The sequence below is a fragment of the Tetrao urogallus genome, assembly GCF_951394365.1.
Source record: "Tetrao urogallus genome assembly, chromosome: 23".
In the NCBI taxonomy this organism is placed as follows: domain Eukaryota; kingdom Metazoa; phylum Chordata; class Aves; order Galliformes; family Phasianidae; genus Tetrao; species Tetrao urogallus.
Genome location: NC_136836.1, coordinates 1,615,303 through 1,642,844, shown reverse-complemented (window position 1 = coordinate 1,642,844; position 27,542 = coordinate 1,615,303). Strand labels below are relative to the sequence as shown.

Here is a 27,542-nt window from a genome sequence, read left to right as displayed (position 1 = left end):
GGGTGCAGTTGGAATACTGAGCTTTCTTTGTGAAGCTGACAATAAGCAGTGCTGTGTGTAAATACATTTAGGTGTAGGCTCTTGTCCTGATTTTTTTTTTTTTGGTGTGTGTGTGTTCGTTATATAAATGTTCTAAATTAAAACAGGTTAGATTGAATCACTCTGTTTACTGACCTAGTAGACCAGTCTCGATCATTTAAAGTGTCTTTAAAATCATGGTGCACGTGTCTGATTGACACGTTAGCTTCTGTGGTCAGTATGGTACAAGCAAGTGATGCAGAAATGTGCCACGTGATGAAAAATGTCTGTAAGTTGAAGCTTAAAGCTAAATCCCTTGTTTATGAAATCTTTCCGTATATGAATTTTGTCTCTTAGTTGGGAGAGGGCAACACGAGTTTAGGAGGCTTGTGGGTGGAATATATAACAATTATCATTCTCTGATAGCCTAAATGATAAGTCCCCCCAAAAGTACATAAAGCTATGAACACCTTTTCTTGACAGGCTTTGAAGACTGCCGAGGAGGACACGATTTGAATCGTTCAAGCATTAAAATAATAATACCCATGGAAGAGCCACAAGATTTACCCGAGCAACCAGTAAGTACATTTAAATCATACTGAAGATGAGCATGTAAAAGCAATCAGTGATCTCACAAATTCAGTATGCAGTTATTTTATTTAATAATGGACAGTAAGGCTGTCTGTTAGTAAAACAGTAATAAAAGGAATGTGTGCCTAAACTCTGTAGTGTTTCTATGTAAAATTATCTGTTTTGCTGAGAAAGCCAGACCATTTATAATCCTAGAAGAAATTCAAAATCACTGTTTTAATGACAGAATCCACGTGCTGGCTGTTACCACGTAAATAGTCTGTAATACTTCTTGTGCTTAAGGTCTTGGAAAGGTTCCACGACCCTAAGCGTGCCATCGTATCTACTGCTGGAGAACAGTATTTAAAGTCCTTAATTGAACAGGGCACTGACGTAGGGAGGTGTATCTTAAGATAGGAATTGCTATCTGGAGTTATTAGATATTTGCAACGCTGTCCACATTAAAAAATGCTGATTTTATAACATCCGATAAGTTTTGTTTGGGATGGTTGTTACTGTGGTATGACGTGAAGGTAAATTATTAAAGTTACACTGCTTGACACAACATGCAAATTATTCCTGTCTGTGTCTGTGCACAAAACGTGAGGCTAATCAGCAGCAACTTACAATTTGAAGTCTAAATGTCTGCAGGATTTAAACTTAAATTAAAAAAGGAAATATCTGTTATTACGTCTTTACATAACCAAAATTGTCTTTATAAACCTTTATTATTTGGAGTATAAGAGATGGAGCACAGCTTGCTTTTGGCACATGAGAGCATTGCCCTTAAGCAGACACTTTGTCTGCTGAAGGTTTCCTTGCTAATTTCAGGTAGGTACCTTTTGCTGCTCAGTCATTCTGAGACAGAATTTGAGTCTGTACTGATCACAGCTGTATGATGTGGTATCATCTTTTCAGCTTTGAAACCCAGAGTTGATACTGCACAAACTTGCTTTCTTTCTCAAATGATTTTTCTTTTCCCAATAATGGTCCTTGCAAACTGTTGATGACTGAGTGTGGAAGGGAGCCTGTAGGGAAGTCATCAGACTTGGAGTTAAATGCAATTTACTCCCTCCATTTAGTGCACATACTGCTGCAGGGATGCTAAACAGGTGAGCCTTTTGTCCTTGTTTTCGGATGTTTTTTCCCCTTCCAGATCTCAGTTTAAAATGGAAAAGTATGTGTAAGACTCAGTGTATTGAAACAGACATGGGAAGTAAGAGAGCAAAGGAAAGTTCGGAGAAAAGTGACCAAAAGTGACCTTTTGTATGACAAAAAAGTTTTAAAAGTGCTATTATTTATCTTTTAGAAGTGATCTCTTGTAGTAATCTCTCATTTGATGCAATACTTAATTTAATCCTGATTGCCAGAAAATGACAAAAGTCTTTTTGTAAGAGCTGGTGAACTTGTATTACATGCATTGCAGACACCCACAGAGTTGATTTCTGTTTGGAATGAGTTCTCATATGGGGCAAATGATGGGGAGAACCCAGAGGTGGGAAGGGCCCCAGGGAGACCCAGCATTGCCAAAAGGACAGAGGACAAATGGCTGTCAGGTGTTTGGACTGTAGGTTTTTCCCAACTCAAATTACCACAGGGATGGCAGTTAAACTCCACATTCCTGACTGGTGTACAGTCCTCTCTTCACAGCATTGCTGCAGGCAACACTGCTGCCATTGCTTTGGTCGTGTTTGCTTCAGCAGCTCATCATCTGCTTGGTTGGTGGGTGTGCTTTTCACTCAGAAATTTGTCTGTGAATGAGTCTGAGTGTGGAATTCTGTCACAGAGCAACTGCTGCCATGACAGCATGAAGAAAATGGTGCTTCTGCTTTGATCCTGACTATAAAAGTACAACTGCGCTTCTGACCTGAGGCTCAGAAGCTGTTTTCCACCCTTTCCCCTTTCTTTCCTTTCCCCTTTCAAACATTTTTTCTAATTAAGACTTGTTTTGAGTTGAAGAGCCCATGGTTACACTGGTTAGCTGTGCAGTTCAATGCCAGGCTTTCTTTTCAGCACTCGTGCAAACTCTATAGTAACCACTGGTGATGTGCTGCTGGAGGTGTGTGTGGATTCTGCCAAGGACGGCTCTTTTAGTTGTGCCTCTGAACATTTCTGTCTTTGCAGGTGAAAAAAGCCAAGATGCAGGAATCCCGAGAGCAAAGCTTAAGGTATGTCACTTTGAATTTTATCTTAGTGTGGAGCAATTACTGCTGCTCTCATGTCATTATAAGCTCCCGTTTTAGCAGCCTGCGTATTGCTGTATTTGTCAGAGAGATGGGGCAAATAAAACCCAGATTTGTGTTGGCTATAAAAAAAACAAATTAAGCAACCCTTTGGTATTAAGCCATTATAAAAAGTAAAGTTTTGATTACATCATCAAGCATCAGCTTTTTCCTCAGAATCTTACAAGGCTGTCACGTTCTGCACGTAACGTGCATTCTGATGAGACTCAGAATATTTTAGTAATCTCTCTGCTATGATTCTCAGATAAACTATGCAGGTGACTGTTTTGAGAAGTAGAGAGCTCTCAGTCTGATAGCTGCTTTTGTTTAAAGCTGCTGTGTTGTCCTAGTTGTGCTCAGTAGAGGCTGTCTGATGTGTGTTTGGTTTAGGAGCTAATCACTGCGATTTCATGTAGAGAGGATGTCTGTATTTGGATTTATTCTTGTCTTGTGAGTAATAGCAAAAACTAAATATAAAGATTTCTTTTTGGATCCTCTGACATCTCAGTGTGAGTGAGGAGTAAGCACAGCGTGCCATTCATGCAACAGTGGACATGGTAATGGAAGCCCTGAATTACATCAGTAGTTACATGATTATTAAACAAAGAATGATGAAGGGAATGCTTTGACAAGAAGCAGTGAGCAGTGTGAAATTCACCACCTGAATGTTAGAAACTGCTGGAAGCTGCATTTCCAGCCAGCGTAAGGCGAGAGGAGCCCAGCCTAGGGGCGCCTCTGCTCTCGTAGGTGGTAAGTGATGGAGAACAAGAGTGCTTGGGATGAATTTGTACCAAAGCACAGGTGTGTGGTTGAGGAGTAACACTGAGAAAGCTAGAAGAAACAAGGGCTGATAGAGTATAACCAGGAATTTTATCTGCTGTCACATTTTCCACAACAAGTGATAAGTAGAAGTAGCTGTACAGCTCTCAGCCTATTTGCAAGCTGTACGGAATTTGACAGCCACAGGTTAACTGTGTCACGGAATCACAGGACTTTTATCCCACAAGAAGTGCAGTAGATGAATGCTCTGAGTCTTTACTGAAATGTGAGGTTTTTTAATTGCAAAACTCAAAATGTTCTAATGAAGTCTGTTCAGCTACTAGCATTGAAAAAAGGTTTTCACAGAGTCTGGTTATGAATGTTTTCAGAGGGGAGAAACACCAGTTCATGCATTTTGAGCAAACTTCATTCCTTTTCCCCAGCCATAGGAAGGAAAACGACATGCATGAGACCAAATCCACAGCACTCACTGCTCAGCTCTTCCATCCCCACACTCTGCCCAGCACTGCCTTGCTGGCCCCAGGGTTTCACCTGAAAGCTGCCTGCAAGGAGCAGGGCAGGCGGAGGTCACATCCCTGGGGTGGGTGAATGAAGCAAAAGCACCCCCACAATTTTTTCTGCTCATTCAGCAAATTAAACTTCCATGGAAGAGCCTGGTGGGTGTCTGAGGTGCTGCAGAGAAGTAGGAGGCCGTGTCCAGGTGGGAGGAAAGAAATTTGTGCTTCACACTGCAGATGGCAGTGCCAAGCTGCTAGGTCTGCTGCTGGGCTGCAGCTTCATATGGAGAGATGGGCTGGTGAGTTAACATGCTGAATGGCAGTTTCATGTCTGATCAGAGCTGCAGATCTCTCTCTTAGGTTCTCTGTGTGACATATCAAAGTGTGCAGAGCTAGTTTTTGTTAAAAGTCAGTTTCTCTCAGTGCAGAAGGCTGAAGTGGGGGTTAAGATAACAAAGGATGTTAATGCAGAGGTTCACAGTGCTGATGTTTAGGTTTGTTTGTTCTAGCAGTCATGTGAGCAACACCGAAGTCAGCGATCAGAAACCTGAATCTTCAAGCCTTGGTTCAAACCTTTCCATGTCAACTGAGAGTAAGTATCTTTCAGAATCCTTCTGCTCCCAGTGTGTCTGCTCTCTTCATTTCTGCTGCTGATCTCATCACTTTTGTGTTTCATCACTGAAGTGCAGACTTCATCTCCTCTTTATAATTTGTCCATGCTATCAGTTGTAAGGTGAAGGTTTGCTGTGGTGCTTACAAAGCACCACACGCCTGCATGTGTGATGGTAAGCAAACACCATTTCCTATTTACTTTTCCATTACTGTCCCCAAACTTGCAGTTGGTTACTGCTGTGTATTACCTGTCTGTTATTTTCCTTTGGGGAAGGGTTGAATTAATAATGATGCCTGTTAGAAAGATTTCAGTTTTATCATCATCTCTACACAGCTGGTTGGGTCTTTTCTAATAATACACTGTATGTTTAATTTTAGACTGAACTATATATAATGTTTGCAGAAATTACTTACAAAGTACTTTGGGAGGGAACTGAGGCAGAAAATTAAAAATATTGCGTAGTAAGAGGGAGGTGGAATCTGTTCTCACTGGAAAAGCAGGGCTGGAGGTTATTATGGAAGTAAGAGTCCTGTGCAGAATATTTCTGACTGTCTACAGTTACTTATAACTGTAAATCAGTTCAACCTGATTAAAAATATATACCATACAACTTTGCATTGCTAACTGATTGCATATTTGCTATTTTAATCAGTGTGCTGCAATGCAGTTGAAGAAGTTACCAGGAATTTTAGCCTGCAAATCTGCTGCCTATCTGGCTAAGCCATTTGCAAATTATGTAAGTTACATGGATCCATAAGCAGCACAGCTGTGTTTGCTAAGAATTTGGCTATGGTGCTTGTGGGTCAGAACTGTTGAACTCATGTACTCTGCAGACTTACTGTCAGACTTACTGTTTAGCTTGGAGATCACTGCACCATAGTATTTTATGGGCTGACATGCCACAAGGGCCTGTATGGTGCCAGGTTCTGTGCTGGAGGCCCTACATATTCTCACTTTCCTGGTCTGATGGACAGCTCAGTGTTTATCAGGTCTGCTCATCTGAATTCTGGATGCTGCAGTGGCTGCTGGGTTAAGTCGTACCAACTCAAGCACCCCAGTGCTGTATTGGGATCTATCTCATGAGGTATCTGAGATGAGTTTGAACTCAGGTTGTGCAGCCTGAGTGACTCTCTTATCCGTTCTAGAGTGTGATTGCTGTGGATTTATTCGAACAGAAAAATGGAAGCATTGCATTATATGCAGTGAATTGGCAAGAACGTTTTTGGTGTGGTTTAATGCTGTGGGTTTTGAGAATTTACTTTAAGACAGGTATCCAAGGCACTAAAAAGCCTTCTTGTGTTGGTGAAAATCATGTGAGTGTGCAGGTAATTAACTGACGTTAGTTGTTGGTTTTAGAAATCTGTGTAATCATATAAACTTTCTTTTTCCAGTTATGACATGCACTGACTATATCCCAAGGTCATCAAATGATTATACCTCACAGATGTATTCTGCAAAGTAAGTTGAACAACTGTTACAAAATTCAGTAGCTCCTTTCTGAAGTCATCTTTCCATATCACTATGTATTTAATTACTCTGACCATACTCCCCTATCTGCTATGCAGCAGGCACTCACTGCTGTGCACACTGAGCCTAATGGAAGTCATCCTTCAGCTTCAGTGGCCATTATCTAATGATTCCAGGAATAAATAGACCTCTTCAATTAATTAACAATGGAGTGATCTTGTTGAATAGCATTTGAGAGATAAGCAAGCGTATAAAAGGAGTGTAAGATGTTACCAATCACTGTATTTGAGCATCATAAAATGTTTTCTCATTGCATGGTACAGGAGGCCTAAATCTCCTGTGTTTGTTTTTGTATAGTCTGTTCCATTAGTTCTGACACCACTGTATTCTTTATATCACTGCTAGCTTTAGGATTTGCTGCTGTAAGGCACCATAGGTGAAACTAACTGCTCGTGCCTGTTGGAACATGGAGTTCCTTTGGCCCCGCTCCCTGCCCTCGCAGTCCCAGTAATTGAGGATTGTTTCTTCTTTCTAAAGCAATTTAATAATGCATCTTCTGGCTTGGGAGGCTGAAAACTGCGTATGTGAAAAGTTATGTTGGTTTGTTTGTTTGTAATTTTTCTTCCCTCTTTTAATCAGGCCATATGCACATATCCTTTCTGTACCTGTATCCGAAACAATGAGCCCTTACCCTGGTCAGACTCAGTACCAAGCACTACAGCAATCTCAGCCCTACACCATCTACCCCCAGACCACCCAAACCTATGGACTACCTCCTTTTGGTAAGAAATACATTTGCAAAGATTTCTCAGTGCCTGCAGTTACTTTCTTACGTCTCATTAAAAAGCAAATAGGAAGATTAACCAGGTGTGTTGGAGAGAAGCACATAGAGGAGAGCACAACCCAGCTTAAATTGTAGATCTGTGTGGAGCGATGGAAAGGTGTGTGTCAATGGCAATAGCTGTGGTTTAATGTGAGTCATCTCTAGATGAAACTTCATCTTGTAAGACCTTTTTTGTTTTTTATTTAACAAAATTGCTTTTCTGGACAGTAATTTGAATGTAGCCACGCAGCTTGCTGAATGCTTCTTAGTTTAGGGCCATCATTTTCTCCAGTTATGGCATGGCTCTGTTTGTGCAGATCACAGAAGGCCCCATACTAGAGCATCTTTTCTTGAATATATTTTTCTTTTCCTTTTTGTTGGCTAAGATTAAGACTTCTGTTACCTCACGTTTCACCAAATGCAGATTTCATGCAAAAATGTCACCGAGTTTTCTCAGCCTGTGAGTTTGCTTAAGCTGCTCTGATAGTTGAGCCCTCTATTAGCCATGGCAGCTTTTGTAAAAGCTTGCAGGGTAAGAGTCCTGTTGTAACTGAAAATCCAAAGCTTGATGACAAGGTTTGAGCTGTTCACCATGTGCTTCCTTGGTACGTATGGTAGCACAGGTGGTTTTGCCCCTCAGTGCCTGCTTTATTGTGAGAGAGGACAGCACATCACCTTCTATGCAGGTAACACAGTGGATTGTCAGCTATGAGATAGCCATGAAATGTTTGTCTTGGGGATTTGTAGTCATGTTTCGTAGCTAAATTAACAGAGCCTCATGCCAAATTGTCTTCAGTGCTAAAATCTTAGGATATCAGACTGTAAAAGGATGAGTTTTCCTTCATTGGAGAACTAAATGCCTTTGTGTCCTAAGCAGGTATGGCTGGTTAGGCACTGACAGAGCAATTAATTTTACATATAACAGAACCATATATATGTATATATATATATTACAAAGCAATTAATTTGTTGTGTTATTTTTGGAAGATGATGTGGAAAAACAGATGCAACTGGCCTCATTCTTATTAGACATAAGTTACATTACTATGTGATTTAGCACAAATTGTTACCTTTTCAAGTGTGGTCAACATGTAGAACTGATGCATGCACCTTTTTTCCTCCTTTTCTTTCTCATTTTATTATCAGAAAGGTGGTTTTTCTGTTTGTGCTTGAGGGCATCCTTAGGAATAGAATGATGGGACTGCAAGGGTTTACTTGCACAATATCTCCCAAATCAAATTTGTGCTGTATTAATACATTATTCTAACTGCTTGAATGCCATCAGAAAGAAACTTGGCAGGGTGTAACCTGCAGGGTAGCTAGGACAGGTGGTCTGCTCTGTTTCTAAACCCTCCTTGTCTTGTTTGTGCCATGGTAGTGTTGGGTGGTGCCAGATGCTCTGCTGCTGACAGCGTGCCTGACCCAGCCCATAGCAGGCATTGGAAAGCACGTTTCATACCTGCTGCCTGCACCCCACTTTCAGTCTCTTTAGTGCATCTAAACAGTGGCTGGTAGTTTCATTTCCTTCCCCAGGTTGGTGTTTATTGGTGGTTTGCTGTGGGCAGTGCACCGTGGCTGCTTTGAAGGTTCATTTGAAGGCACTTGGCAGTGGTTGTTGGTTTCCAGTGGGAAATATTGGAAACGTTCATTTGAAGTTTTAGGTCAAGATGTTTTATAAGGGTATTTTAGACTTTTCTCTGAGTTTTGTATTTTGTATTTTAGGGTTTTTCATTTGGGTTCTGTGATGTTTTGTTGGTGGTGGATGTTGGTTACTGTGACTTTTTTTTTTTTTCACCTTTTTTTTTTTCTCTGTAATTAGGTGTTTATTAATTTCTACTGTTGCATTCAGAGTATCTTCTGGAGACCTAGGCAAGAGATAAGCATTTTCTGTTGACTTCATAGCAACTTTTGTCCATTAAACTTCTTCTGAAATGCAATCAATTCACTTACTGAAATGTTTTGGTAAGGATTTTGTGGACTATTATTAAGTACCTGAGTTTTTAGTCTAAATTCAAGTGTTACAGAAGTGCTAGAAGGCACATTTCCAGTAATGGAAATCATACTGGAGTAGTACCTGTGTCATCATACTGGGAAGATGGACAGACTGGGTGGATGGTGCAGGGCTAACCATGTGCAGTGCTAAGGAAAGTCTAATTATGTTTCTACTCCCAGTATTTCTTTGACAATGTGAGAACTTGACTGGATTGACTAGATTGATTAGATATTTTACCAGCAAACCCAAGGTTTGCATCTCTTCTTATTGAGGGTTTTATTCTATGCCAAAAAGAAGACATCATGGATTAGGAGCAAAGCAGAAGTGTTTTATGTATGAAATTCAAGCCAGCTGTCAAACACTCGGTTCAGGGTGCTGCTTTTCAGAGAAGAGATGGCCTATATATATAAATATGAACAGGATGCCTATTTGACACTTTTCCTTGTGCTGTAATATTTTTTCTGGCACTTAGTGCACTGTTATGTATAGAACATAGTTGTGAAAACAAATATTAAAACAGGAGTGATGACATAACAAGCCTTGTGGCTTTTAGTTGGGTTAGAAGCACTGTAGATGTGATGGTTTACATGGACTCGAGCAGAACATACAGGTGGTGATCTGTCCTGTGGGGCCTTTCTGTCTCCATACACGTGTTCTGTGACATTCCTCTGCCTCGGCTGCAGTGCTGCCATCTGATGTGGGGGGGTTTTGTGCTCCCTTATCCTCCGTGTCATCCTGGAAGCTGTGCTGCTGCAGAACAGCAGGGAAGGACGTGCATCACCAGGGCCAGGTGTGCCTCGCTGAGCAAGGCAGCTGTGGAAGGCTGGGGTTGGAAGATGCCTGAGTTAGCTGCTGCACCTACAGCCAACCCTGTGGGCACCTCTGACACGTTTATCTGATCTGCCTTTACACTCCTTGTGTGATAATTGTCCTGCAGCGTTCCAGTGTTGTTTGTGTTTCTCTATCACAGTGGGTGGGCACGTTGGTATGCTCTGTGACTGACTGATTTTGGTGTTCTCTGCTGCTTTCCACTGATCTTGCACTGTAAGGAACTGTTGGTTACTGTCTTCTCCAAAAGCTACTTAAAAATACCACACCTTTTGCTCTCCTTAGATCTGTTTCCCATATATTTGCCCTGCAGTTTCTGCAGTATGTCTGCAATCTTCCTTAAATCATTCTTTCACTATTATTTGCTAATTATCATGGCTTTCAAGATTTAAAACCATAATGAACAGGAATCAAAACCCTGAAAGACCATACAGATGAGTGACTTCATATGATTCACAGGTGCCTGTTTAATTTTTTTACACCCCTCCCAAGGTTGAATAGGTTTTTAGATGGAAGGTCATCTTTCTGCTGGCCCTGAACATTGTTTCTAGCTCCAGGTGGCCTTTGTCCCTCAGCTTTGTGCATTCCTCCTCCTTTCTAAGTAGATCTTCCCAACTAATTCCTGCTTTTTTACTGCAGGTCAGAAAGAAGTGCCTTTAACTAGGTATTGATTAACCCCAGCTGGTTAAATTTCTTGCACTGGGGATTGCAGCAACTTTAACTGCTGGCTGTATTACAAACTCTGAGTTGATAATTTGAGTCATAAATGTGATTAAATGATGGTTCTCAGCACCCTTCTGTCAGTCTGCTGTTAAAAGACTGAATGTAATTCTCTTCTACCCCTTCTTGAAAATGGAGTATCTCATTTCAAAGGGAGTTTTTCCTGCTTCCCATAAGCAGATCTTTGTCCAGGAGGGTGGAAGAGCTGTAGCATCTTCAGTCTTTAGCAGTCAGCTTTTAGACTCCAATACTTACAATTGCAACAAACAAAGGAAATAAATGAAATTTGAGTTCAGAAACAGCTTTTAAGAAAACAAACCTGGGGAGCCCAGAAGAATCAGGCCTTGGTGAGTTCCTGAGGTCAGGCACTGTTGTCATTGCTTCCAGCATAGCAGAATGGACCTTAATGTAGCACCTGAACTGAAACCACAGTGCCTGTGTGTGCCTCATGCATAGGAATTAAAAATGACACTGCTGCATGTCCTTTGGTCAGTATTGCCATGAACGGGCATGAATGATTCTAGAATGACAGAAGGTCTAGAGGAAACTCTGTGGTCTTTTTTTCCTTTGAGCTCTATTTTTCCTCATGTTCAGCCTATGAAAAGGACTGACTTTTAGCTTGTTTTTAAGTATTTGACCCCAAACTTAGTAAAGGAGTACAAGTGTTGACATCAGTAAATTCCAACCCCAGCTTTGCTACATGCTGGCTGCTCAGGGATCAGCAGTTCCTTCCTACCTACATGGCAGTGAGCCTTACTGTTACACTAATGGATTTTTATTTGATAGCTTTGGAGGTTGGTCTTGTTGGTGTTTTTAATTTTCTTTTTTCAGCAAGTTTTGTCAGCAGCCCTAATCCATGTGCTGCTTGACAATCAGGACTTTTTATTGCAGAAAGTAAACATTTTCATGTGTGATTTGTTCCTTGCTTTTGTCACAAGCAAAAGTCTTACTCTGAGGTAGCAGCGTGCTGTTTGGTCCCAGCATGTTTATTTATAACTGGTCCAATTTATCTGATTTAGGTGCACTGTGGCCAGGTATGAAACCTGAAAGTGGTTTAATTCAGACTCCATCTACAAGTCAGCACAGTGTTCTTACCTGCACTACAGGGTTAACCACAAGCCAGCCCAGCCCAGCACATTATTCTTATTCCGTTGAAGGTAACTTGGCATGGTTTTTATCTGCATCTCTCTCCACCTGATTGAGTACCACAAATAGAGAGGCTTGCACGTTTGTTCTTGGTTTGTGCATGCTTCTTTATGCTTTGTCTCTTTTCTATTTGTGTGTGCTTGTTTGGTTTTGTATTTGCTGTGTACCTCTGTATGCACCAGGCTGGCTTGTTGGTGCCATGCTGATGGACTTCACAGGGTGAAGAGCAAATGGAATGGGGAAAGGAGACTAAATGTTGTGTTCTTTTGCATGTGTTTACTGGGAATGTTCTTGCAGCTCTTTGTTGGTAGATTTTAGCTTGAAGTCAGTAAATATACTGACGGAGACTGGATTTTGTTGTTGTTATGTCTGGAAGTAGAGGGCTCATGTACGATACACACACACACAGCTTACACCCCCCCACAGATACATTGCTTGTGTTGCTGTGTCAGGCCTCCAGCTTGGTAGATCTGCTAGGAAGTGAATTTGTAATTACAGAACTGGCCTACAGATAACTCCCAGTGCCAGAAGTGTCATATCTAAGAAGCCACGTGCTGAATTTCACCAGCTTCCAAAGCAGTTTTTAGATGTAGATAGGCTATTTAGCTGAGTAATGATATTCTGTTGCTTGTGGCAAATACATGCAAATAGCTATTTGTTTTAGACTTGAATTTTTGCCACTTGTGCATGGATGATGAATTATGAAAATTCGTCTCTGTGATGTTTAGAAAGCAGTTCAAGGATTCTTAATCCTTGTGACTTCAGGTGTGTAATTCTGAGACTTCGGGGATCTTTGGTTCATCCTCCTGCTTGAGGAACAGCTGGCATGGAATTCAGAGCAGGTTGCTCAGGGCTTTTGGGTTTCTCCATTTGGGTTTCACAGATCTCCAAAATATGGTGATGAAATCTCCTCGAGTGACTATGATGATGGTGAAATTATTACCTCTGGCAGGTCAGGGCATCTCTCCCTTTATGTTGTGACCATTTCTCTTCTGCTGCTGTACACTTGCATAAACAACCTGACTTTCTTCTTGGTAACTTATTTTCTATGTGGCAGGCTGATATCAGACCCCACTGAAACCATCTCTGCAGCACCAACACCTTGCCTGAGGATGATTTCCCAGAAGTAGAGTTATTTGTTCCTTCAGTTTTCCCCCCAGTGAAGATGATGTTATTCCTTTTCCATATAGCACTGTTCTGGCTCTGGAGGAGCTTAATGAACATGCAGACTGTGGGCTACCAACAGAGAATGAAATGATCAGTTCTGGAAAGTTTGGGTCAACAGTGAAGCAAAACAGCACGGTAACATCAAGAAACTAAAGAGTGGGTATAGGAGAAGCCATATGATGCAAAGAATAATACTGAAGCTTACAGCTGCAGCTAACAAGCTCTGCTAGGCTTAAAGGTTCCCCTAACATAGATCTTAATGAATACAGTATGAATTTGGTTCAGTTTATCTGACTTTATGGGGTTTCAAGCTTGACTCTGCTGTACAGCCTTCTCTTGCAGGGTGTGTGCTTCAGCTCCCTCACCATTTTGGTGGCTCTGTGCCAGACCTGCTCAAGTTTATCAACATTTGTCATCTGTTTGAGGCCCCAAACTGAATGTCGCATCCAGATGTGGTGTAATGAGTAGAGGAGAGTAGTTAAGTAATAAAGAGGTTTTAGCATGGATTTTGCAAATAGAAAAGACATATAGAATGTTGTTGTACTTGCTCAACCTTGACTCATTGCAACAGTAGATAGCCCAGTGTAATGCTTATTCTTAACAGACTTTTCAAATTTGTGGTTCAAGATTAGAAATACAACAGATGACACCAAGTTGAGTGGTGCAGTTGATAAGAAAAAAGAAAGGATGTCATCCAAAGGGACCTGACCAAGCTTGAAAGGTGGATCTTTGTAAACCTAATGAGGTTCAACAAGGTCAAGTGCAAGGTGCTGCACTTGGGTCTGGGCAATCCCAGATGTAAGTACTGACTGGTAGAAGAGCTCATTGAGAGCAGCCCTTAGGAGAAGGACTTGAGGGTTGTGGTGGGGAACAGCTGGACATGAGCCAGCAGTGTGTGCTTGCAGCCTGGAAGGTCAACAGCACCCTGAGCTGAGTCAGCAGAGGGGTGGCAGCAGGCAGGGGGGATTTACCCTCTGCTCTGCCCTCATGAGGCCCCATCTGGCTGGAATGTTGCATCCAGGTCTGGGGCCTCCTGCACAAGAAAGATGTGGATCTGTTGGAGAGGGTCTGGAGGAGAGCATAAGAATACTCAGAGGGCAGGAGCTACTCTGCTATGGAGAAAGGCTGAGGAAGCTGGGCATGTTCAGCCTGGAGAAGAGGGGGCTCTTGAAAAGAGCTTCTGAACAGGAGGAGAGTGACTTTTTACATGGTCTAATAGTGATAGGACAAGCCGGAATGGTTTTCAACTAAAAGAGGGGGGATTTAGGTTAAATATCAGGGCTGTGAGATGCTGACACTGTTGCCCAGATGGGTGCTTCATCCCTGGAGGTGCTCAGGGCCATGGATGGGTCCTGGGGAGCCTGATCTAGAGCTTGATCTGGCTGTTGACAGCCAGCCCACAGCAGGATTTGGGGCTGCATCATCTTTGATGCCCCTTCCGACCCAAGCCAGTCTGATTCTATGAAATACGACCATCCTTTAAATACAGCTCTCCTTTGGGCAGAATAAATTGTAATGTTTTATAGCATTGGTCTTAATCACAAAGAGGAGTTTGTCAAAAACAGTTCTGCATGAGGTGAATCTGAATGAGTTTGCCAGCTGATGGACCACAGAAAACAGGTAGGGAATAAATGAGGCAGCAGGGAGCCCTGGTCAGGGTGTTGAAATACTTGAGCTGTTCTCCTGTAAGGATGTGACATAGCAGCCTCATGTTATGTAACATGGAGAATTTCTCTTCAGTCTGCTCTTTAGAATTATGAAAAAACACCCGATCTGTGCTGGAGAGCAGGAGCTGAAGTTGATTTGCTGGTAGGCTCTTAATTGTTTCTCTCCAAACAAGGCAGTAGGGTGATACACTGCTGTATGGTGCTGCTGGCCCAGCAGAAACGTTTTGCGGTGTGTGATCAGTATGGTGTAGTCTGCAGACTAACTCTTAATTGGGTTTACATGATTTTTAAACCCTGGTGATGTGTCAGGTGCATTTAGTGGCTAAGAATGTTGCTTTTGGTAGCAACTGTGCAAGCTGTGGCAGTGGTGGCAGTGGCAGAGGCTCCATGAAGTGCTGGAAGTGACGTGGCTCCTGCTTGCCCAGCCTCTTCTTCCCATGTGAGCAAAGCAGCCAAGTGAAATGTAAAATGCATTAATCACCATTTACCTTCCCAGCAAGTTGGGGAGAAAAAGAGAAGAGAGAAGAGAAAGAGACGTGGCAGCTTCAAGGCACAGGTGCTCGCAGGTCTGTGAAAACTGAGGTTGTGAAATGGTCATGAATAGTTCTTGTGGCACAGCCGCGTCAAACATCTTTGTGTGGTTTTGGCCCATTTGCAGGTAAAGGGGCAGACCCACAGTGCAGAATAAAGGGTGTGATCAGGGCAGTGAGAGCTGTTTGTAAAGAACTTATCTGTTGTTTTGTATAGATAAGGGATAATTCAAGAAGAAATCTTGGAATGAGACCAGAGTTTGTAAGGTAAACAACAAAGTTGATTGTGGGGAGGCTGTGTTTTAGCAGTTACAGCTCTTGGAAGCTCTTTTCTGTGATACCTTGCACTATCCATCCCAGTGGCTAAGCAGCCTCTTCAGAGCACTACGGATGAGAAGCTGTAGAATGATTCTGGCTTCTCAGCAGTTCATCTCCTCCGGCTTCCTGGGAGCTTCACTCTGTGTTGGGGAGGAGCTTTTCTGGAGGGCTGCTCTTCACAGCGCCCTCGGTTTTTTTCAGGTTCTCACTGTTTCGGTATCACATACAGTTTGGAAACTGTCCCCTGCTCTTCAGCAGCTGCTTATGAGGGGTATCCACTGCTGCTTCTGATAGCTGCATATGTTTGCAAACATTGCTGCATATGAGTGCAAACTCATGTTTGCACTTGAGTGTTTTCATTGCCATTATTGCTGTTCAGTGCAGCCTTTCTCCCTTTTTCTAAATGTTCACCCTCCAAAACTTTCTTCCTCTTGTTTTTTTGAACACTGTTGCTCCTATCTTTGATGGGATTCCCAAGGCCTTCATTACTTGCCTTCATTTATGCTTCTGCAGAAAGACCTCTCCACGTTTCCCACCTCTCATACTTTTTATTGCTGCACCTCTTTTAAGATACATTGCTTTTGTTTTTCATCTTTTTTGAGCCGTGGGTCTGTTCCTCTTTCCTGGAGCTGTTCACCAGCTGTTCACCTGGGTTTGCAATGTAGGAAACTCTTGATAAAGAGTTTGTGGTGGGGTCTTCATCCCTTTGCAGCTTCCTTAGGATGGAAAGTCTGAAGCCTTCAGGACCTCAAATACTTCAGTCTTGGGTTGAATTCTGCATGGATGTGATTTGCAGAAAAGCTTTTCTTTTAGTGATAATACAGTAGGTGATACTGTGGATTTCTGCAAGCCTTTTCCTAAATGTCTGACTGTTGTTGGTTTTGTTTGTGTGCAGAGAAAGAAGGTTTAGCACAAGATATTCCTTGGTGACCCTTGATTTAGTACATGCTGGCTTTGTTCGTGCTGATTTCAGGATTTCTTTCCACTAATTTGAGGTTACTGAAGCCCTGTGTGGAGTAATGTTTAATGGTGTGGCCCTATAGCTGTAAAACCATAAAATGTGCTAAGTGACTCTTGTTCCCAGAAGGTGCTCTGGCTGCCTCTCTGTGTTTTAGAAGGGCTGACTGCATTGACACGAAGACTATTCAACTAACAACTAGATGTCTCTAACAATTTGTCTTACATAACAGTTTCTTTCAGGAACTCTCTTCCAAAAACTAGATGTAGTGCCATAGGGCGTGGGGTTTTTATTTCTAGTAGGAAGCATTCTTTTTATAGTATTTGAAATATTTTTTCTAATTCCCTGTTGTTTTGATCTAATTAAGCCAACTGTACTAATTCCAGAGGAAGCAGAAACGTCACTGTTACCAGGACTGATTTAAATACATCCATATCCATGGTCTACTCTGATTCATTTCTAATTGCTAGTAGTTAAATATCAGGATGTGATTTTTGTCGTCTTAAAACTTGTAAGAAAGGTATGAAGCTGAATTGAACTCCAGTTGCACAGCAGGCATGGAAAGAAAATGTTTTCTTTTTTGAAGCTTTGGATAAAATTTCTGAAATACTGCATACATTTTTAAAGATCACTGTGTGTCAGCTCTCCTCCTCTCTAAGCCCAGTGGAAATACGGCTGGTCTCTAGATACACCCCAACACTTTTTTGTCTGCTAGAAGCACAATTACATGCATATAGGCCTTGTAAGAACTTATTTTTACACCTGGAATCGGTCTTGTCTCTCATGCCATCAGAAACATGTATATATGCAGTAATTCTTAATTTTACAGCATCAACTACCAATGCCAGTCCAGTCTCTACATCCTCAACTGTTGTCAATATTTCCACATCAGCAGTAGCCAGCATCTCACAGGTAAAATTTCCTCCTTGTTATATTTATGTGCAGCATCTTGTTCACTTCTGTTTAACACGTTATTCGAAACGAACATAAGAAGGCAAAATATTTGCATTGCTTTAAATGAAATGCAGTGAGTATTAAAGTTGCAGGCTTCTGTTTGTAACTCAAAGTCAGCAAAACTACCTTTGCTGCATCTTCGACCACACTGTTGATCCCTCTGGCCTTTGCAGCTAATTTACTTGAGCTGTTGTAGCTGTTCCCTTATGTGCTGTTTGTGTGGGAACCTTAAGCACAGCACTGAGATCCTCCATGAGAGACACTGGAGAAGAAGCAAAAGAACAATTATTAGAACCAAACTAAGGGAGGATTATGTTTGGACATCTTTTGAATGCCTTTGGTCTCCCACAGCAAGAGAAGGAAAATAGATTGTGCACAAATAAGCAAAAAAGTGAGCGGGATAAACATTCTGATACTTAAAGTCAAACAAAATTAAGAAGCTGTGAAGCTGACACAGAGCCCTTCCCTCTTACACCATGACCTGCTGTAAGAGGTAGCACTGTGTTCTCCATCCAGTCAGCAGTTAACTGGCATCCTGAATATTTGGGTGTGATGAATGAACCCTTCAGCTTTGCAGACTGAGGATATAAGAGCTGTGGGAAATCCAAGGGTTGAAGCAAAACACTTGCATGCTTACAGTGCTACTTTTTAGGGTTCTTTCATTATCAGGAATTTGCTTGGAACTTTAAGGAAAAGGCTTTCCTGGGTGGTGATGCAGACTGATGTAAGTTCACAAATCCAGAATGTTCCTTCAGGGAACTGGGAATGCACCGTGTGCCAGAGGAGAGTGGCATGGCTTTTGGAGGTGGCTGTTTTGTTAACATCAGTAGCAGAAATGAAAATCCTCAGGTATAGCTTGAGTTCAGGTGCCCTGACTGATTTCATTGACCACATTGCTTCCTGATGTAAGGACATGAATAAAGGCACACAAACCTCTTTTGGATCGAGTTGTATGCTGACCCAGTGCCAAGGCTGATCTCTGTCACTGTCATTACATCTCGTATCAGCAAGTAAATCACAAGACAAAGCAACCAATTCTAGAAGACAGACAGAGTGGACTTGGTGCTCCCCTGTAACTGTCACATCATTCACATACATCTATTTTTGAAGAAACTGGAGGCAGAGGAAGGGCCCTGTGTTTTCTGGCCTTCTGTGAGCAGAACCTACCTGCTGTGTAGCCATTGGGAAGTTGTATCTCTCAATCCTTTTGGGGGATTTCCTACGTGTTCAGAAGGAAATAACATGAAGTCAGCCTGTGCTCTTGCTGACGTTTCTCTTTGACAAACATCACTTAGTATAAAAGTCATCATAGATAACGCTGTCTGAAAGGAGTATCCTATAGTAACTGATCTTTCCTCTCATAGGAATATCCTACGTACACAATCCTTGGCCAGAGTCAGTACCAGACGTGTTACCCAAGTTCTGGCTTTGGAGTCATAACACCAGCAGACAGCAACGCGGAGAGTTCTGCATTAGCAACAGCTACGTATCCATCTGACAAAGCAAACGCCATGGTGCCTACACGGACAGTGCAGAGACATTCCTCTGGTAACAGTTGCATCTTTAACGGGGTGGCTGTAAGATATCTGTTATAAACAATGCAGTATACAGACGTGGAGAAAACTTGATTCCGGAATGTAAATGCAGCACCTTTGTGTTCTGACCTGGACAGGATGCTTGCTTTCCATTGTCACGCTTGCCTCACTCGTGGGCAGTCTGTATGGTGGAATGGCCAGACTTGTGTATTGGAAGTCTGACACTGCTGTGATTCAGGAGACACAAACCATGTGCTCAGAGTGCTGTAGAGAGAGGGCATTCCAAGGGTGACTGGCAGAAGGGCTGACAGCAGCTCCATGGGTGTGTTGCCTCCTGTCATGTGTCAGGGCTCAGTGTCTAGATATGCTCTGTCAGTGGATGCCAGAAAGACAGCTGCTGCCAAGAAGTGCTCCTTCCAATGTAACTGCCCACGCCACGGAACTACAGGAATTTTACCAGACTTATTGTGTGGGTTTCACACTTTGCTTTCAGTTTCTACAAACACAATTACATCCTGTGCACTCCTTGGTGATGTGTCCCTTTGCACACTGAGCATGCCTTTCTTAATTCTCTCTCCTTTCTAGTGGTAGATCCTGACTATTCAGAGATGCCTTCTCCATCCTCCCAGAGTCCATCAGTAGTACCTGATCACTCCCAAGTCCTCAAATTCATGGCATGATGGAAATCAAGGATAGTTGGCTGCCAGTGAGCAAAGCATACACATCAGTGGTCCTGATCTTGCCAGTGTTTAAAACTGCTCTTTTGTTTATGGAATGCTCTAGAAGGTGGTGGCAAACAGCACACTGTGATGTTGGAAATCAAGAGGCATTGTTCTCCAAGTGTTTTGCCTTTTTCAAGAGGTATTTGTCCTCTATTTGGGGTGAACAACAGGAGACCTACTCTCCTGAATTTATTTTTATTTGATTGTGACCTCTTATTTCAAGGCACTGACCAGGGAATGGTCATTAACATTCTCAGCGACATTTTCTAGGTTCAGGAGCACTTTTGAGTTGACCATTCCACATGAATTTTCATAAGAATTGCTCAATTTTCATGAATTACTTCATGCTCGAGACCCAGGCTGATTTCAAACTCTTTTCAGATTGTCTTGTCAGTGGTCAGAAACTGGTCTGGTGACTCTGGGTGAAGACATGGATGATCCTGTGCCTTTCTGCATTCCTGATAGAGTTCTAGTCCTATTTCTGAACTAGTCAGACACCTGGGATAGTAAATCTTCTCATTGAACTGTTAGTAAAGGATTCAGAGGGTACCTCCCACTGTGATCATAGTACTCTGCACATTAAAACACATAGTTATTTATCTTAGAGTCCTTTCTCTGTGGCAGGAGTTCTTACAGTTGCAGAATAGGCTCTGTAGTTTATTCATACTTCAGTAATGGCCGTGCTGCTTGGCCAAGTCTTTGTCTCCAGCACCAAGTACATTCCTGTGATTGATTGATCTGTGGGGGCATGGCAGTGTAGCTGTAGTGTAAGCATTTTGAGTTATAGTTGGCATTCTGTGGGTTTGTGTGTGATGCACATAGTGTAGATAACTGTACCTGGGCTGTTTCACTGTATTGTGGTGGAACAGGAGGGAGTAGTGGCAGCAGAGGTGAGAACAGCATGTCTCATATAGGATTGCTCCACACAGAAAAGGCATTTGACAAACCTGGGAAATCTAGGATGGAGGGACATTACTCAATACTTTCCTTTGTAGTTTCATTCCAGACTAAGAGTTTCTGATATGGTATCAAAAAGTATTAAAATAAGCTATTGAATAATAAAACAGAGGATGAGTGCTATTTGATTTTTTTTTCTGCAGGAGATGCATCCACAAGTCCCTCATTGTCAAGAGCAACAGCAAGTAAAGAGTTAGATGAGCAGGCGAGAAAAAATATCCCTGGTAAGAACAGAGGGAAAAGGAAAGCAGACACCTCTTCTTCACAAGACAGTGAACTGGAGGTAAGTGGGGATGTTTTCTACAGGCAGAGTTGTAGAATGGTGTGGTGTTAAATATTCTCCTCTCTTTCTTTCCTTCTGTATGTTTGGAAATGAAAGGGGATAATCTAGGAAATCCTTGTAACTCTTGCTATTGGAGAATTGCCCTAGATTAATTTTTCAGTGGCTCTTGACAAGTTTCACTTAAGCATGTCTTGGAATCACAGTGGTTTCAATGGAGCAGACATCTGGGTGTCTCTCAGGCAGTCTGCTGCTTGGAGCGAGGCTGTCCCCATCACCAGAACAGGGTGACTGGCTCTGTTCAGCCGAGTGTTGAGAATCTCTTAGGTTGGAGATCGTGCACCTCCCTAATAATGTGTCCCACCACACCCACCTGCAGAAGATTTTCTTTCTCCAACCAGAATCTCCCATGCTGCAATTTGCCTCCTCCTTTTTTTTCCATTGTAATTTTCCATCCAGCACTACAGAGGAGAATTTGTTTCCGTCATCTTGGCAGTTCCCCTTTCACATAGCTGTGGGCAGTTAGCAAGTCACTCTTGCTTTGTCTTTAAACCATCACAACTCCCTCAGCACTCCTCTAAGCTGGTGACTGTGTTAGCAGCCCTTGGCTGGCTGCTCAGCTGGACAAACAGAGTGGAATTACCTTCCCTCCATCAGCTTGCAGTTCATCTTATCTGCAGGTAGAGTGTGCTGCAAGTCATGTTGCACCTGGTGTCCACTGTGCCATCCAGCACTTTGCATCTTGGACCTTTGTGAGGGGTTACTCTACCACGTATGAAGAATCTGCAATTAGTGAATGTCTTGTAGTTCCTCTTGGCTTAACTTCTCAAGTTTATCAGAGCCCATCTGTACTGAAACTGTTCGTCGTGACAGCCAGTCCTCATTATTTATCTTAACAAAGGTCATTTACCTGGTGCTCTCTACATCACAGGCAGTAAATTTCTACACTGGCAATGCTTTAAAGTTCATTATCAGTTTGGGTTTGTTGTTTTTTTTTTTCCTTTTGTAACTATAGAAGCAAGAGAAGCTTAGAGAGGTTTGATCAGAAGTCTTACCTGTGTGTTTGGTTGCACTGTTTCGGTGTGTAAACTCCATCATACTAAACTGAAAAAGTTTAATAACTCATTTAGCCTGTGGGATGAACACTGTTGTTCATATCTTCAGCTAACCACAAAAGGAACCCTAAAGCTTGCTTTATTGTAGGACCATACTTAGAATATCTCAGCTCTAACTTGCTTTTACTCTCTACACAGCGAGTGTTTCTCTGGGACCTGGATGAGACCATCATAATTTTCCATTCACTTCTCACAGGGTCTTATGCTCAAAAATATGGCAAGGTAATACTGTCTCTTATGTGGAAGAAAAATAATCTGTTATTAGTAAAGCAGAAGTAAATGTCAATTTCTGTAAAATTAATAGAAAAATGTTATTTTGTTTTAAGTGCATAAAGTGATACTTCTGACTTGTTGCCAATTTGGGGGGGCGGAAAAGAATTGACATTATTTCCTTCTGTTTTGCCAGGATCCAACTCTGGTAATTGGCTCAGGTCTCTCAATGGAGGAGATGATTTTTGAAGTAGCCGATACTCACCTGTTTTTCAATGACTTGGAGGTACACAGCAAATGTTTTTGTGACACAGAACACTGCAGAGTTGGTGAGGGCAGATGTGCTTCTCATCAAGTCAGTACTGAAATGTAATAATCTGCCAAAACTGAACAGGTTCTAAGCATGGCCAAATCAAAGGGGTATTCTTTTTGTCTGAGACAGGGGCATCCTGAACACTTTTGTGTCGTGGGCTTTGCTGGCTCTCATGGGTTCTACTTGTGCCTAAAGCATCAAGAGCGATGCCTGCTTTGTGTTACAGTTTCATTCTGAACCAGGAAGCATTTTGCTTTCACTGTTCCTGCTTTGAAATGGAGATGTGGAGAAAGAAGTGACCCATATGGCAGTACTTGGGGCTTTGTCTAACGCAGAGGCAGAATGCAATTTGCAGTCTCAGCCAGCATACCAGTAGGTCACGCTGGTTGTGTAACAGCTGTGAAGGTGTGCTTCCATGCAATAGGTGGCTGTCCACACTGATGTCTTCCCCTCTATTCCCACAGCCTTTCTCTGCTGCTCTCCCATTCCTCTTCTTCTCAAGGGACTTCTGTTCTGCTTCCATTCTCTTTCACACACACCAGTCTTTACCAAATAAAATACATCTCTTTGTTCTGCACCACTTTCACAGAAGTTGAATATAAATCTTTGCTTTAATCCTGGCTGTATCCTATGCTATGATGTATTATTAGGTAGTGGTGAAGAGAGTACTGTGAGCTATATGGGGAGGTGTGAAATTATACTGTAGTCTGGAATTGAGTGGTTAGAAATAGATTTCCAGACTGGCAGTGAACTTCCAGTACAACTTGTTTAGTGAACATTGAGTTTTCTTCTTTGCTGACAACACAAAATGTTGTGAAAATTCCTTTTTTTGGACATTTCTGGTCCATCAAATCCCAGTCTTGACAAGGGCCTGTAGGCAGTGGGAAGTGAAACAAAGCTAATGGGAGTACTGGAGGGCAAAGCTAATGGAAGCCGTATCTGGGCTCATGGAGGCAGTATGGCTTGGTTTATTGCTGTTGGCAAATGTGAGGAGATTGTTGTATCTCTTTCTCTTTTCCAGTCTGCACATTTTGGTATCTTTCTGGATTACAACAGCAGCTTTTGATTTATTTTCTCTCTCAAACAGGAGTGTGACCAGGTACACATAGAAGATGTGGCATCTGATGATAACGGCCAGGATTTAAGGTGGCGTATTGAGGAATGCATGAAATGTAGAACTGATGTAGTCTGGTTTATTTTGTGGGGCTTCAGAAAGGGACCAAACTGTGATGGGGTTAAGGAATGGAGGTCAGCACTGTGCAGGAGCTGAAATTTGGCAAATGGTGTTTATTGGCTGCGTGGTTTTCTGTGGTTGTTTTTCCTCTTGGTTGTTTTTTGGGGGGAGGATAAGACCTACGAAAGGTTAAGACTTATGGAATTGCAATGTGAATTATATTGTCTAACTTGAATATTACCTATGTTTTTAGTCATGTGAAATGAGTGGAACTAGCACTCCAAACTTGATGATTTTGGCCTTTGAGTCTGCCTATGTTTTGCACCCTTGTGTGAGCTGATCATATACACACTCAGGCAGAGTGGATCAGTGTTCTGTTGCATTAGCAGAACTGACTCATGGAAAGGTCTGAGAAGTGCCTGTATGTCAGGAAGAAAGAAACTGTGCTGAGATTTATCACTGCAGAACAAGAGGTCTAGTGGGATGAATGTTGATATCAAGGAGAGCAAAGAGCAAAGGAAGGTTTTGTGTTGGAGGGTGAGCAAGAGGGGTTGCATCAATGCATTTCAGTACAGCAGCTCAGGACTGGCAGCAGGTGTAGCTGGGTGTTGGTGCACACTGCCCACAGCAGCTGGTCTCTGTCAGAGGTGCAGTGGTGGTTGTGCAAAGTTCTTCATGGTGCTTTTCCAACCCAGCCAGAAAGTTTGTAGGGATTCTGACACTGTAGCACACATAACAAATCAGTTTTTCTTTAACAGCAACTACAATTTCTCCACGGATGGCTTCAGTGGCTCAGGAAGCAATGCCAATCACAGTTCATCAGTTGGTGTCCAAGGTGGAGTGGACTGGATGAGGAAATTGGCCTTCCGTTACCGCAGGGTACGAGAGATCTACGATAAATACAAAACAAACGTTGGAGGTGAGTGCTGCCCTGCACCAGGGTGTGCAGAGTTAGTGACACCACACTTGGTCTTTCTTGGTGGCAGTTCCATACAGTAGCTTTTGCTTTCCTAAATGTTTGAATATGAAAAGTAACCATTCTGAGATCAGGTCTCTGTGGAATCTAAGAGGATGCATCTTTCAAAACTGAGCAGCATTTCAGTGCAGTGACCGAGTTACCATATAGTAGATAGAGGTCAGTCAATCCTGTATCTAATAGAAAGGTCTGGCTCAGTGTCCCTCTGCTACTTTTGAATGAAAGGCTGCCTATTTCTGCACAGAATGGGCCTAAATGACTTCTATATCACTCCACTTAGGAGGCCTTTTCACATGTCTCATAAAACCATCTACTGTGCCATTGTCAACAAGTTACACGTTCACCCTTTTGGCTGCTGTGCTTACGGTCTGACATGACGACTCCTGTTGTGAAGTCTGGTCACAAAATCACTTTAAAAATTTCTATTTGTGCTTCCCTTCCAATGCCAAAGCAGTAATAAAGATGCAAACCACGGCTGTATTTCATAGCAAATGTCAGTAAAGTTGTTTAGTTTGAATCTTGGCACTGACATCCTGAGAAATGGAGCAGAACCAGGCGACTTGGCCTGGTGGGTTTCAGGTTTGGGTACCCTTAACCTATGTAAAAGAAACTTGATACAACTTTCTCTTGGACATTCTGAAAAATGGGTGATCACAGCTATTACTTGCAGCTGTGAAGGTGATAAGCCTGCATTCCAGTGCTCCACAATTACTTGATTTCTGGTAGGGAGCAGACTTTGCATATTTTATGTGTGGGAAACCCAGATGTGGAGTTTTTTCATGTATGTAAGGATACACAGTGGCATCACACAGCACCTACTTCTGTGTTTTGAGAAATGCATTTTATTGTGTGTGTCCTGAGAGCTGCACAGGGCTCCCTGGTGTCACTGGAAGCTGATTTCCCCTGTTGTCTTGTTACAGTCTCAACTTTGAGATGACTTCAGTATGATATTGGCTATGGCAGAACAGGCAGGTGTTAACTGAGCTGTGGCTCTCTTAAACTTAACAACTCAGCTGAGAGAACTCGTGTTGCTTTCCAGGCCTTCTCAGCCCACAGAAGAGGGAAGCTCTGCAGCGACTAAGAACTGATATAGAAGTGTTAACAGATTCTTGGCTGGAAACTGCATTAAAGTCCCTGCTACTCATACAGTCAAGGTATGGAAAGTGGAAACATGTCTGTTCCTTTCTCAGCAATTCTTCTCACTTAGTCCAGTTACAGTAGTGCCAACGTGTAATTGTAGTGCTGCTTGTCACAGAAACTTCACTGTTGAGCACCCTTTGAGACCTTCCTGTGACAGCATCCTGTGTTAGGAAGGTCCTTTGAGTAAGACTGTGCTCAGAGAATTGCATTCCTGTGGAAGAATATCTGTTTGAAGTAGATAAGCAAACAAAATTAAAATCTGAGCCTCAGAGAGGCTGGGCAGCAAAGTTGATGGCACCTTTGGAAAGCTGAGCAAGCTGCCCAGAGTGGCCTTCAGCACTACTGGCTGCTGTTAGGACTTTAAAAGTGCTTTCTTTGTTGTTTTTTCTTTCAGAAAAAACTGTGTGAACATCCTGATCACAACCACCCAACTGGTGCCAGCTCTTGCCAAAGTTCTCCTGTATGGATTGGGCGAGGTGTTTCCCATTGAAAATATTTATAGTGCAACCAAAATAGGTAAGGGGCTGTGCTGGATAGCTGGCACTCAGGTGCTGATTTTTTTTGTGGATTAGCTAGGATTTTAACACAGGAAACACAATTTCTACAGCGGAGCAGCACTTGTGACTGAGGAGATGCTGATGATTGCTAATAGTGATGGCTTCATGTCTTAGAAACTAAACTGGGCATTCTCCCCATCCCAGTAAGACAAGAATGTATTTTTGTGTCAGCAGGGCTTGTTCAGGCTGTTTCTGCCTAAAGCTCATTACAGTGGGATTGTGTTTTGGCAGGCAAAGAGAGCTGTTTTGAGAGGATTGTGTCACGATTTGGAAAGAAAGTCACCTATGTGGTAATTGGAGATGGGCGTGATGAAGAGGTTGCAGCTAAGCAGGTGGGTTTCTGTGGATGTGGGGCAGTGGGTTGATCAGAGGGAACTACAGTAGCAGTCTCTATTTCAAGGACACTTTACAGGGCTTACTTCTTCAGGCCAGGGTCAGTGAGTGGAACACCTTGCCTTTAATGCAAGATCTGTCAGTATTTTAACACAGGAGTTATTTGACTCTGCTTTAAATTTTCTGTTTTTCTCTTGTTTGGAGTTGCAGTTCTGGTATATTTGCAGTCTGTGTAACTGACCCTGTAACACAGTATTGTGGTGTGGCATGCCTTGATCATAGCATGGATAAAGCAATTTCTCAGAAGCACTGAGGGAGTCAGGACGTGTTGCCAGCAGTCAGCTCAATACACAGCATCGACCATTAAGTCTGAATCACAGATAAGAAGGAACTGCCAGTTTGACTGATTCGGACGGGCTATCCACTAGAAATTAAAGGTGCTGAAGAGCACAGATTGCTGTCAGGACAGCGTCTCTCAGGCTTCACACTGTGCCACGTGTCAGAGCTGTTGTCCGCATGGATTCCCTCGCAGGCCTGGAAAGGCTTTGCTCTGCGGAGCAGCGCCTTGCAGCCCAGCGTGGAGGTTTCCATTGGGACTGTGTGAAGTAGCTGACAGTCAGTGCCTGTCACAGAGAGCTGTGCAGATAAGATAACCTTCAGATACTGCCGTGCTCTGTGGCTGAGATCCTTTCTGAACGTGCTGCCCTCTGTCAGTGCTGTCACAAATGCTGTATTGCCCAGCTCTGCAGGTGTACCTTGACTGCTTCCACCCAGCTGTAAAGTCACCCCAATAAAACTGACCTTATCTTCTCATTGCAGCACAACATGCCTTTCTGGAGGATCACAAACCATGCAGACCTTGTGTCCCTTCACCAAGCCCTTGAGTTAGACTTCCTGTAAGAAGCCAGAGCAAAGGTGTGGCTGTGGCTCCTGCAATCTCTCCATCACTGGGGAGGCAA

At 42.6% G+C, this 27,542-nt stretch overlaps 1 protein-coding gene across 3 annotated transcripts; it reads left to right on the top strand.

Annotated features, from left to right (window-relative positions):
- Positions 1 to 563: 563 nt before the first annotated feature.
- EYA3 (EYA transcriptional coactivator and phosphatase 3) lies at positions 564 to 27,483 on the top strand (the record flags this gene model as incomplete). 3 transcript variants are annotated; one of them, XM_079546225.1, is made up of 17 exons in its annotated part: positions 564 to 596; positions 2,713 to 2,756; positions 4,600 to 4,679; positions 6,092 to 6,158; positions 6,807 to 6,949; positions 11,551 to 11,688; positions 17,147 to 17,229; positions 18,636 to 18,819; positions 20,629 to 20,768; positions 22,019 to 22,102; positions 22,287 to 22,376; positions 23,491 to 23,549; positions 24,336 to 24,496; positions 25,593 to 25,707; positions 26,088 to 26,209; positions 26,482 to 26,582; positions 27,403 to 27,483. In XM_079546225.1, the coding sequence occupies 17 exons, from the start codon at positions 564 to 566 to the stop codon at positions 27,481 to 27,483; spliced, it is 1,725 nt and encodes a 574-aa protein (XP_079402351.1). The 3 variants fall into 3 exon arrangements, with proteins under 3 accessions (XP_079402351.1, XP_079402350.1, XP_079402352.1); XM_079546224.1 differs by having other exon boundaries at positions 4,597 to 4,679; XM_079546226.1 differs by lacking the exon at positions 11,551 to 11,688.
- Between the last annotated feature and the right edge of the window lie 59 nt (positions 27,484 to 27,542).